Source organism: Hyperolius riggenbachi, chromosome 5 (genome assembly GCF_040937935.1).
Source record: "Hyperolius riggenbachi isolate aHypRig1 chromosome 5, aHypRig1.pri, whole genome shotgun sequence".
Lineage (NCBI taxonomy): Eukaryota > Metazoa > Chordata > Amphibia > Anura > Hyperoliidae > Hyperolius > Hyperolius riggenbachi.
Window position 1 is genome coordinate 190,319,527 of NC_090650.1, and position 13,840 is coordinate 190,333,366.

At 42.2% G+C, this 13,840-nt stretch overlaps 1 protein-coding gene across 1 annotated transcript in view; it reads right to left on the minus strand.

Annotated features, from left to right (window-relative positions):
• Positions 1 to 408: 408 nt before the first annotated feature.
• The window catches only part of LOC137519361 (maternal DNA replication licensing factor mcm6), a 198,107-nt gene continuing 184,675 nt past the window's right edge, over positions 409 to 13,840 (minus strand). The window contains exon 17 of the mRNA XM_068238314.1: positions 409 to 615. Within this exon, the coding sequence (XP_068094415.1) occupies positions 490 to 615 (126 nt within the window). The 3' untranslated portion in view covers positions 409 to 489. The remainder of the gene's footprint in view (positions 616 to 13,840) is intronic.

A 13,840-nucleotide genomic window follows, 5' to 3' on the forward strand; every position in this document is an offset into this window, starting at 1 on the left:
GTAGTGATCCCCAAGTGTGAATTTGACTTAAGTTGCTGATACAATCTTGATTGTACAATCTTACCAACCCTGTATTAGAAAGGTAAACTGTGTGAATGTCCTTTGAATGGATACTTCAGGATGTCTCTCACATTACATAGTAGTGGTAAAGATTGTACAATCACCTTAATGTTTATTCATATTATCCATTTGCATTATTCTGTAATTCAGAACCTCCAATTTCCCTTCTGCTTATGGTTGCATTAGAGATTTTCATTTATTCCTGTGCCATGGTGGAATTCAATTGATTTTCAAGCTGCACATATCTGCATATAAAATCTCCATAATTCTGCATGTGCTTAAAATTATTAGCATGTCATGGACTATATCTAGTCCAATTTCCACTATTGTATAAGAGTACAAGGAGAATTGAGAAATCAGTCTTTATTTTTTCCATACAAAATAATCAGCTGTGAAAATGTGCATTTGTCCATAAAATGGGTGTCCATCTTAATCCTCTAAAACATAGTTTGGATTAACAACTAATATGTGATCGTCGTCTGATGCGGCGTCTTTGTCCTCTTTACAATCTAGAGTCTTCAAATCAGTCTTGCTCAATTCTATAAGAATATGGTCCTTCAAGGAAAGGAAACATTAAAGTATCCAGTTATAGACCACATAGAAAAAAATCATGAATGCAAACATTAAATAAATACAATTAAAGATATGGGCTTAAGAATCTTGGATCACTTTTTTTCTTTTTTGTGTGTTGAATTCGATTAGTATATTTACAAGTTGCATTAAATCTGCTTGTCATTATTACCAACTGCTTTAATTGAGGACCACAGTGCTAAACCCCCCTATAAAGACCAGGCTATTTTTTTTTCAATAGGCCACTGCAGCTTTAAGGCCAAGCTGCAGGGCCGCACAACAGCACACTAGTGATTCCTCCCCCCCCCCCCCCACCTTTTCTCCCCAACAGAGCTTTCTGTTGGTGGGGTCTTATCAGCCCCCAGTTTTGTTTTGTTTTTCAAATATTTATTGTAATTTTTGTTTAAATAAATACACACTTTTTTTCCTCTGCTTCCCTCCCACCTCCTGCCAGCCATTCACAGCGATCGGCTGTCATAGGCTTCAGCCTAAGAGAGCCGATCTCTCTTTTGTGCCCCAGGGATTGCAGCGTTGTACTAAGTAAAAAGACGGCGGTTTTACCGTCTAACAGTCTCCGAGCAGAGCTCCGCCTAACAAGCAGCCGGCCCCAGGACTTGACGTTAGGCGGTCCTGGGGCTGCCGCCGCGATCACACCCATTGGCATGACGCGGCCTTTAAGTAGTTTAAGGGAACCCGAGGTGACAGTGATAAGGAGGCTGCCATATTTATTTCCTTTTAAACAATGCAAGTTGTCTGGATGTCCCCCTGATCCTTTGACTTATACTTTTAGGCAGTGCCGGGACAAGCTTCTCCAGCAACAGAGGCAGAGGTTCCAAAGTGCGCCCCCCCCCATAAGTAAAAAAGCTCAGTATTCCCACTATTCAAAGTCGTCGTTGTCCCCATTACATCAGGGTGTCTAGATGTCTCCTCAGTACCGTAGTGGGGGCAGTAGAGTATTGAGGAGACAGCTAGTCACCTTATCTGCCATGTGTAGTGCCGCTCCAGCCTTTGCTTCTGCCCAGCCCTGTCCTCAAGAAAACCTAGATTAAATTCCGTAGCATGAACAAGATTATGAAAAGATACAAGCATGGCCGGATTTCCGCACAGGCCAAATAGGCCCGTTCCTAGGGCGGAAGAAAAGTAGTAAGAGAGCTGGGGCGGCTGTCACATACCGGCAGCAGATCAGCCGTTGTTCGGCAATCAGCTGTCTGCTCCAGCCACGCTGTTCTCTAGTCTCTCCTGCATACACGCAGCATGAGAGCGCCCCTCCCTTCCTCTCCACTCTGATAACACTGAGGGGAGGAGGGGCTGAGCTCTCTGCTAGCCAGCGGGGAGATTCAAGGGAGGAAGAGAACTGGTAACTTTGCGGGGCACTGTAAGCATGGAGGGGGCTGCGGGGAGGGGAAACAACGTGCAGCCAGCCATAGCGAGTGTCTCATTGTGAAGTGTGTCTGTCAGTAAATATATTGCTGCAGCTAACTCTGTATTACTGCACACAGTCACTCAGCCCCCTACGAACTACGAAGTGAGTGCCCAGCTGGGAGCTCTCTGTCTCTCTCCCCCTCCTTCCCCCTTCTTCCAAGCCTGTGATTTCTAGAAAGTGAGGCTGCTGCTGCAAGCCCAGCAATCACTGCAGCCTTATCTATCAATAAGATAAGGAAACAGAGTTGCCTGGCTTTGTGTGTGAAGAGGAGAGCGCACGGGCAGTAATGAGAGAGCAAATCAGGCTGTGATGCAATAACTGAAGCCTGTGTGACTATGACAGCAGAAATGATCTTACATCTCTCTGCTCATTGACAGAATCCTGCTAGCCTGGCCATAATCTGCAGTGCTTCCTACCTTACTCCCAGAATGCTGTACTTCATGCCACCTCAACACTCATCCTGATGCCCTCTCCCATCTCCTGTCACTCTCACTGCTTCTCCTCCTCCCCCCCCCCCCCCCTTCCAGTCCTTACACTCCCTCTTTATATCTCCAAAAGCATCCCACCACTGTATCATGTAATGCTTTTCACCCCTGCTATGGGATCACAGAGGTGCAGCGCTTAGTGATCCTGATCGCCAAAGTGCCGGGCAGATGATGGGAAAAATCTGGTTCCAACGTGGGGTTTGTATTAAACAATTGCACTGCCGCTGCCCGTGTGAACCAGCTCTAAGTATAATATAGTACTCATGTCCTCCATACCACATTGCAGAGTAAATGGTCATGTCAATGATAATCCTCAGAGGACTCACAATCCTACCATAGTCACAGTATAATGACCTACTTATTTATTTACCTATTCATATAGCACTGACCTCTTCTGCAGCACTTTACAGAGTACATAGTCATTTCACTGACTGTCCTCAGAGGAGCTCACAATCTAATCCTACCATAGTCATAGTCTAATGTCCTACCATATTATTATTATGCATTTATATAGCACTGGCATCTCCTGCAGCACATTACAGAGTACATAGTCATGTCACTGACTGTCCTCAGAGGAGCTCACACTCTAATCCTACCATAGTCATAGTCTAATGCCCTACCATATTATTATTATGTATTTATATAGCACTGACATCTTCTGCAGCACTGTACAGATTACGTAGTCATGTCACTGACTATCCTCAGAGGATATCACACTCTAATCCTACCATGGTCATAGTCTAATGCCCTACCATATTATTATTTATGTATTTATATAGCACTGACATCTTCTGCAGCAATTTACAGAGTACAGAGTCGTGTCACTTACTGTCCTCAGAGGAGCTCACAATCTAATCCTACCATAGTCATAGTCTAATGTCCTATCATATTATTATTATTATTATGTATCCGTATACAATACAATAACATTTCTATAGCGCTTTTCTCCCATAGGACTCCAAGCGCTTAGACTCTCTCAGATTCAGTATAGGGAAGCGGAAAAAAGGCGCATGCCGCTAGTGGACAAAAAGGGCACCGCCATTCACTCTCATAATAAATAGCGTTTAATGGGGCGCCGAGCAGGAAAAAAAGGGAGCAGGACATAAATAAGTTTACAAACGGCGCCAGGAGATTTTAAATGATTTATAAGTGTGCTTGTGGTGATTTACGTTTATAAAATGCACCCGTGCCGAATAACGTTTATAAAATACTAAACATATTTATCTTATTTAACTAATTAAAACATTATTTAAAGTTTTATCCCTTACTGTTGTAAACATTATTATTCACAAAATAAAGCGATCAGTACGTAACGTAAATTGCAAATATTTTTTGCATCCACAATTAGTAAAACATTATTATCCACATAATAAAGGGGGGTCTTAGGTTTAGGCACCAACAGGGGGGTCTTAGGTTTAGGCACCAACAGGGGGGGTCTTAGGTTTAGGCACCAACAGCGGGGGTCTTAGGTTTAGGCACCAACAGGGGGGGTCTTAGGTTTAGGCACCAACAGGGGGGGTCTTAGGTTTAGGCACCAAAAGGGGGGGGTCTTAGGTTTAGGCACCAAAAGGGGGGGGTCTTAGGTTTAGGCACCAAAAGGGGGGGGTCTTAGGTTTAGGCACCAAAAGGGGGGGTCTTAGGTTTAGGCACCAACAGGGGAGTCTTAGGTTTAGGCACCAACAGGGGGGTCTTAGGTTTAGGCACCAACAGGTGGGGTCTTAGGTTTAGGCACCAACAGGGGGGTCTTAGGTTTTAGGCACCAACAGGGGGGGTCTTAGGTTTAGGCACCAACAGGGGGGGTCTTAGGTTAGGCACCAAAAGGGGGGGGTCTTAGGTTTAGGCACCAAAAGGGGGGGGTCTTAGGTTTAGGCACCAAAAGGGGGGGTCTTAGGTTTAGGCACCAACAGGGGGGGGTCTTAGGTTTAGGCACCAACAGGGGGGTCTTAGGTTTAGGCACCAACAGGGGGGTATTAGGTTTAGGCACCAACAGGGGGTCTAGGGGTTAGGAATAGGTACAGGGAGGGTTCTGTGTAAGAGTAGGCTTAGGTATAGTTTTAGTAAAATTTAGTAATAATTACTAATGTTTTACAACACTTATTACGAACGTAGTTATATTTATATCATCGTTATAAAGAATATTTTCAGATTTTATTGTAAGAACAAACCGTAAATGAAGGTTATTCACAATAATATAGAATTATAACAATTAAACATATATTATTGTTTTTTTCATAAACGTAATTATAAGTTTAACTTTAGAAAAGGGAAGATTAACGTTTTCACAATTTCCGACTTCATAAACATTATTTAAAGATTTATAATTTTGTTAAACCTTATTTGTTAACCGAAATATAGCACACTATTTTTATAAACCCTATTAATGATTAATTATTATTTAGAGTTTACACCCCGCGCCCTTTTTGTCCGGGCGCCTTTTTGTACGTACGCCTCTCAGATTCAGTATAGCACTGACATCTGCTGCAGCACTATATGCCTAGCCTAACCCTAAATTGACAAATGACCTAACCACCTTTTTTTTTTTTTTTTTTGTAAATTCCTACCCCTGACCTGATATCTTGATCTATCAGTATCCCTAAACCCCCCATCCAATAACACTATCCTAACCCTGCCGATGTCATGGGCCGGCTGGTGATAGTGGGCCTAGGGCGGTAAAAAGTACAAATCCGGCCCTGGATACAAGGCAGAGTTTTGGAATGCATGTATTCTGGAACAGACCTAGTGCAAAGAGGAGAAGAATTCCTAATGAAAGATTCTGATTAGTCAACCCGGAGCAATTGCTCCATGTCTCCACCTGCTTCACTCTACATTTACTTCCATTCGCCTTGCTCTGGTTACGACAAACCCTCCCCCAACATGTGGGCAGACAAGCTACACTGTGAACAAGAGAGGCAATTGCTGCTCCAGGTAAAAACTTTCTTGGCACCAGACTTAATAAATCAGCAGTGCTTATACACACCATGCAATTTTCTCATCAGATTAATGGGAAATTTCCTATCAATCTATAATTTCTTGCATGTCTAATCTGCTTCCCGAAGAGAAAGGATCGATTTTGACATGAGTACTGAACAAAATCAACCCCTTTCTCAGTCATAAGCAGCTTGGACATGCTAGAAATTATCGAAATATGTAAAATGTCCCATCCATCTGACAGAAAAAATGCATAGTGTGTACCAGACATAAGACAGATATCAAGTGGAACTGCAGCTTCGACAGAACTCTGCCTACCCTAGCAGTAAGTCTTCAGGGCCTTTCTAATGGCTGGTGTACATCATGCAATTCCTGTCACATAAACAGGTAAATTGATAATTTCTAACAGGTCCGATCTGATTTCCGTTAGTTTTTTCTGATCAGTTTTGTAAAGAAGTGATCGGAAATTGATCAGAAAAATGATCAGAGATCAGATTGGACCTGTCAGAAATTATCTAATCGACACGTCTGTTTGACAGAAAATTACATGGTGTGTACCAGGCATAAAAGTGGGCATTAACAATTAGATTCTCCAGGCAATGGATCGTCCAATTCAATCATAATATCGATTGGAAACTATCTTTCGGGCCCACTAATGAAAAGAAAGCTGCTATGCAATTCAATCAGATTAAAAAATGGATCAATTCCATCAATCTGTTCGAATTGCATATTAGCTGATATTACAATCAACTACAAAAGACTAAATGATCAATAGAGCTGCTAAAGGCCTGTACATGCGCTAGATTGTAGACAGCTGAGGCAGCCGATAATAACTGCCTCTGCTAATAATCTGGCATTTGTACGTTGGGCAATATCAATCTATTGTGTATACCATCCTTAAAGTGCACCTGAAACCTTATAAATAGATTAAATTATACTTACCTGAGGCTTTCTCCAGCGCCATGTACTCTGTAGACTCGCTCGCCTCCTCCCCGGCCCCTCCGTTATTCTACAGTCTTCTCGGGGAATATGTACAATCGCTGCCAGTCAGTCGCACTGAACTGTGCTAGTGTGGCTGCACGCTTACGTTGCCATTGCATTCCTGTGACTCATGGTGACTGGACATATTACCGGAGAAGAATTTAGAATAATGGAGCAGCCAGAGAGGACGGCGAAGGACCCTATGGAGTACATAGGGCTGGAGTAAGCCCCAGGTAAGTATAAATTCAGCTATTTATATGGTCTCAGATTTTAAGACAACTGGATCAAAGTTGACCAGAAGATACAGAAAGACCTGTGGTAGCATGTATCAGCTGAAATCTGACTAGTTGCTGTGGGCTGAAATCTGACTAGTTGCTGTGGGCTGAAATCTGACTAGTTGCTGTGGGCTGAAATCTGACTAGTTGCTGTGGGCTGAAATCTGACTAGTTGCTCTGGGCTGAAATCTGACTAGTTGCTCTGGGCTGAAATCTGACTAGTTGCTCTGGGCTGAAATCTGACTAGTTGCTCTGGGCTGAAATCTGACTAGTATTCTTGCCAGCAGTCTAGAGGACTGACCTGGCCAGTCTGCCCAGGGCATGCCACACTTGGTGCAGCTAATTGCCATCTTGTCCAGCACCCTCTCCTTGCTGACAGCAAAAATCTCTAGCACTGCATTCCCAGTGATGACCCAGCCCCATCATAACCTGTCTGAGTCTGTCTTTCTCTGCTCTTCACAGCTGCTTGTCATGGTCCAGTAACTCCAGGATCTCGTTGGCTTCTTCCACCCTCAGGAAGCTGAGAAGTGAGGACTAGCATCTCCATTCCCTGGTTATTCATCATGTCGCTGACCAAAAGAACTTTCACTTCGGATGGGGGAGGCAGCATTTAATTAGCGTGCTGCTGGCTGAGCTCTGCTACTTAATGCAGCCAGTCTGCATCCACAACTCATGCTGTACTACAGGGCACCTTTACCCGACCGAAACCCCCTTTAGCTGTCATCTCTTTAATAACAGCGCTGGCCACTTATGATGACACAGTGGGGGGCAGATGCAGGAAGTTTTTTTGGGTGACAAAAAGATATGCGGTGCTACAAGGTACAGGGACTCATGTAACTGCCAATCGAGCAGCCGTTCTTTGCCCTGTTCCAGACGGGCATGTGAGGAGAGGAGTTGGGCAGCTTGGCTTGTGAAAAAAGCAGAGAGGAGGCAGGCAGCTGGCCATGTGAGGAAACGGAGATGTGGAGGGCAGGCAAGCCAGACATGTATGTAGAGGGAAGAGGAATGCGCCCTCACGGCACTGCGCCCAGAGGCTGGCGCCTGCCCAGCCTCTGCTTTGTCCCGGCCCTGCTTTTAGGCTTAGACCCTGAACAAGTATGCAGATGTAGGGGGCCCCATGTGAGTAAGCATGGTCATAACCAATCCTGGGCGGAGCCAAAAAGTGTCAATAACAAAAGTATGTGACCTACACTGCATTGTGTAAGCAATGTACTAATGTTGTACTTATTCCTCATGCCTCATACAGGACTGTCACAGATTAAAATTTGTAAAAATTTAAATGCTCAGAAAGACTACTACCATTACACTCAAACACTAACTGTTATTGAGCAAAAAGGTATATATAACCATAAATTCACATTCTGCAGGGCAAAAACATTAGAACCATAAACACTAAGAAGGAAGGGCCCTCTACGAATGGATTCTGGCTGATAATCAAATAAATTAAATTCAAGATAGTATGTATCCAAAATCATCACATTTTATTAGCAATCAATTCATATGATTAAAAACATTAAAAAGCATAAAACCCCCCATAATTCCTGCAATAAGGAATCACTGGAAATACATTACGGTACATATATTAATATATTGTAATTAGCACACTAACATCAGGCAAAAAATATGAGCCGTGCATAAAGGAGGCTATGAGCCTGAAGCGGATGGAAATCTGCGAGCGCGTAGGGTGGCATCCCCCACTCTGGATTAGCTCATTCACTTAAGGTAGCTATTCTCGGGCATTCTAGGAGCCTAGCACTTTGCACTTTAGATATGTTATGCGCTGATGCACTTTTTCATTTGAACAGTTTGATTTTTACATTGGAATAGGTGTGGGCACTGGTGGTGCGGTGTGGACTGCGGCGCAATTCCCGGTTTTTCTGGGTGTGGGGCGCAGCCCACGATCCCACCTCTTATGCACTTTGTTTTTTTGTTTTTGTTATTTGATGGCTAATAGCCTGCTTTATGCACGGCTCATATTTTTTGCCTGATGTTAGTGTGCTAATTACAATATATTAATATATGTACCGTAATGTATTTCCAGTGATTCCTTATTGCAGGAATTATGGGGGGTTTTATGCTTTTTAATGTTTTTAATCATGTGAATTGATTGCTAATAAAATTTGATTATTTTGGATACATACTATCTTGAATTTAATTTATTTGATTATCAGCCAGAATCCTACTACCATTACACTATCTATCTATCTATCTATCTATCTATCTATCTATCTATCTACATGGTACCACATACACACGGAGGTGTAGAGGTTAGCGCTCTCGTCTTGCAGCGCTGGGTCCCCGGTTTGAATCCCAGCCAGGGCACTATCTGCAAGGAGTTTGTATGTTCTCCCCGTGTCTGCATGGGTTTCCTCCGGGCACTCCGGTTTCCTCCCACATCCCAAAAACATACAGATGTTGGCTCCCCCCTAAAAATTGACCCTAGACTACAATACATACACTACCTGATACATACATAGACATTTGACTCTGGTAGGGATTAGATTGTGAGCTCCTTTGAGGGACAGTTAGTGACAAGACTATATACTCTGTACAGCGCTGCTGAAGATGTTGGCGCTATATAAATACATAATAATAATAAAAATTGACCATCCTCAGAAGAGCTCACAATCTAATCCTACCATAGTCAAATGTCCTACTATATTAATTATTATTACATAATTATATAGCACTAGGTAATTTACAGAGTACATTGTCACATCACTAACTGTCCTCAGAGGAGCTAGAATCTGCTGACATATACACAAACCTAGAGGATAATCTAGGTCTTACTGTGATGGCGTTGCATGGGCCCCATAGGATAAGGTGGCCCTGTGCAACTGCATGGGCCTATGTCTGCTACTGTCTACAGCATATCCTCCATAACAACAACTCAGCAGGATTATATTAATTGGAAATTAATATGGAGAGGACTTTTGGTTAAAACTGAAGTGCTAATTCTATTACTCCGCATAAAATCAGTAAAAAAATGCAGAAACCACAATGGACACAAACTCACTGTCCTGGAAGTTACATTTTTAGTGCAGCGAGGTTTACAGCTGTTGTGCATATTAAAATTAACATTTCCTAAGGATTGTATAGTAGTGGTAGGGGATTCAATTATTAGGCGCACAGATAGGGTAATCTGTTGAAGAAACCGTGAATGCCGTACAGTCTGTTGTCTCCCGGGTGCTCGGGTTCGGCATGTAGCGGAAAGAATTGACAGATTATTGGGTGGGGCTGGGGAAGACCTGGCTGTCATGATACACATTGGCACCAATGACAAAGTTAGTGGGAGATGGAAGGTCCTCAAAAATGATTTTCAGGTACTTGGAGATAAACTTAAAGCAAGGACCTCCAAGGTGGTGTTCTCTGAAATACTGCCAGTGCCACATGCTACATCTAAGAGACAGAGGGAGCTTAGGGAGTTAAATAAGTGCCTGAGAAATTGGTGTAGGAAGGAAGGGTTTGGGTTCCTGGAAACTGGGCAGACTTTGCAGTCGGCTACAGATTCTACAGCAGGGATGGGCTGCACCTTAATGGGGAGGGTGCAGCTGCATTGGGGGAGCAGATGGCTAAACTGTTGGAGGAGATTTTAAACTAGGATCTGGGGGGAGGCGGGAGGATAAATAAATATGTAGACAAGATAAGGTAAAAAGACCGTGGGAGCCTAACATTATGGGGGGTGGAGAGGGGGGTGGGGACAGTGTAAAGATTAAGGAGGTTAGTAAAACTTCAAGTAGCCCATTTCATGTAAACAAAATTGGTAAATGTGGTGGTAAAAATATAAAGTGCATGGTAACCAATGCTCGGAGCCTTGCAAATAAAATAGACGAACTAGAGTTCATTCTGAATGACAAAGGCTATGACATTGTGGGAATAACCGAGACATGGATGGATGAAAGCCATGACTGGATAGCTAATTTAAAAGGATACAATGTGTTTAGGAGGGATAGAACAGGGAAAAAAGGTGGAGGGGTTTGTCTCTTTGTTAAGAATTCTTTTACAGCTGTCCTCAACGATGAGATGGAAGAAGATTGCGAAAATGTGGAGTACGTTTGGGTAAATAGTCATGGTGGAAATAAAAGTTGCCAATTGCTTATTGGGGTATGCTACAGTCCACCTCATATTAATGAAGCTGCAGAACTGCGATTACTACAGCAGATTGAAAAAGCTGCAAGTAAAAAAGGTCATAATTATGGGCGACTTCAACTTTCCAGACATTGACTGGGGTATTGAGGCTACCCATTCTGGTAAAAGCAGAAGATTTCTGGCAGCACTACAGGACAATTACTTGACTAAAATGGTAATGGAACCAACTAGGGGGAATGCGTTACTGGATCTGATCATTTCTAATAGACCAGATAATGTATCAAATGTGCAGATTCAAGAACATTTGGGAAATAGTGATCACAACATGATAACGTTTGATCTGGTGACTGATAGGCCACGGGACAGCGGGACCACTAAAACTGAATTTTAGAAAAGCAAAGTTCAATCAAATTAGGCAGGTACTAAGTTTGGTGAACTGGGATAATGGGATAATGTACTACAAGGGGAGGACACTGAAGGGAAATGGCAAGCTTTTAAACTTATTCTCAATCAATATTGTAGTATGTATATCCCATATGGAAACAAAATGTCAAGGAATAAAAAAAGGCCTCAATGGATGAATAGAAAGGTTAGGGATAAAATGAAGAGGAAAAGGAATGCCTATAAGGTCCTAAAACAGGAGGGGACCGAGGCGGCACTAAGCAATTATAAGGAGTGCAATAAAAATTGTAAAAAAGAAATTAGGCTGGCAAAGATCGAAGCTGAAAGTCAAATCGCTAGGGATATCAAATCTAACCCAAAAAAGTTTTACAAGTACATCAACTCTAAAAAAAGAAAGGCTGACTGTATAGGACTCCTAAAGGATGAGGGTGGGAACTCAATGGTGGATGACCAAGGTAAGGCAGAGTTATTAAATGCTTTCTTTGCTTCTGTCTTCAGAAGTGTCTCAATCTTCTAACTGTAATATTAAATACTTAACGCAGGAAGAAGTGAAGGCAAGACTAAATAAATTTAAAATAGACAAGGCACCTGGCCCGGATGGCATGCATCCTCGGGTCCTAAGGGAATTAAGTTCAGTTATAGCTAAACCCCTTTATCTTATATTTTGTGACTCTCTTGCAACTGGCAGAGTCCCAGTGGATTGGCGTACAGCCCATGTTTTCCCATTATTTAAGAAAGGCAAAAAATCAGATCCAGGAAATTATAGACCTGTAAGCTTAACATCAGTTTTATGCAAACTATTTGAGGGGATACTAAGAGATACTATACATGACTTCATAGTAGAAAATAATCTTATTTCTCAGCATCAACATGGGTTTACTAAAGACAAGTCCTGTTTGACTAACATGCTCAGCTTTTATGAGGTAGTGAACGCTAATATGGATATTGGGAATGCTGTAGATGTGATATACTTGGACTTTGCAAAGGCCTTCGACACTGTTCCCCACAAAAGTCTGGTGCAAAAGTTGAGGATGCAAGGACTGGGGAAGAGTTTGTGTGCATGGATAGGGAACTGGCTAATGGACAGAAAACAAAGAGTTGTGGTCAATGGATCGTACTCAAAATGGGAGACTGTTAGCAGTGGTGTCCCACAGGGATCTGTACTGGGTCCAGTGCTCTTCAATTTATTTATTAATGACCTAGTAGATGCAGTAGTGAGCAATGTTGCTATTTTTGCAGAGGATACGAAATTGTGCAGAATCATCAACTCTCAGGAAGATAGTGTCATATTGCAACAGGATCTGGATAGGATGGCTATATGGGCACATACATGGCAGATGAAATTCAATGTTGACAAATGTAAAGTCATGGATTTTGGTCGTACCAATGGTCTAGCACCATACAAAATAAATGGGATACAGTTGGGGACATCAAACTTGGAGAAGGACCTAGGAGTACTCATCGACAACAAGTTAAATAATCGTACTCAATGCCAAGCCGCTGCAGCTAAAGCTAACAAAATTTTGGGATGCATTAAAAGGGAAATAAAAACTCGAGATGCTAGCATAATATTGCCCCTGTTTAACTCTCTAGTAAGGCCACATCTGAAATATGGAATTCAGTTCTGGGCACCACATTACAAAAAAGATATTGCAGTTTTAGAGCAGGTGCAGAGACTAGCAACAAAATTGATACGTGGGATGGAAGGTCTCGCTTACCAAGAAAGGTTAGATAAACTGGGTTTATTTAGTCTAGAGAAAAGACGCCTTAGAGGAGATCTAATTAACATGTATAAATACATCAGAGGGCAATATAATAGCTTGGCGGATGAGCTTTTTGTCCCTAGGCCTTCTCAAAGGGCTAGAGGACATGATCTGCGCATGGAGGAAAAATGTTTTAGCCATTTATTTAGGAAAGGGTTCTTTACAGTAAGAGTGATTAAGGTGTGGAATGCATTGCCACAGGAAGTCGTTATGGCAAACTCTATACCTGCATTTAAAGGGGGCTTAGATGCTTTCCTTGCGTTGAAAGACATCCATGGCTACAATTACTAGGTTATGCCTAAGGATGTTGATCCAGGGATTTTATCTGATTGCCATCTGGAGTCGGAAAGGAATTTTTCCCTTTTGGGGCTAATTGGACCGTGCCTTGTAGGGGTTTTTTCGCCTTCCTCTGGATCAACAGGGATATGTGAGGGAGCAGGCTGGAGTTGTACTTTGTACTGGTTGAACTCGATGGACGTATGTCTTTTTTCAACCAAAATAACTACGGTATGTAAATATATGTATATATATGTATATATATATATATATATATATATATATATATATATATATATATATATATATATATATATATATATATATATATATATATATATATATATACATACACCAAGGGATGAGCAGCACAAACCAAATTTTATGCAATGCTATGCAAAGCATGCACACAGCACTGGAGAACCCCAATCTCCATAAGAATATATATATATATATAGGGTCATGTGAAGTTTAATTTTAACTGCATGTGCTTCCCCTGTTTATAGCCCGTCAACTGTATGCATCTTCAGTGGCCAGGGTGGTGATCATATCTGATTGGCAGAGTAGCGCACATTCCCCGGAACCAGT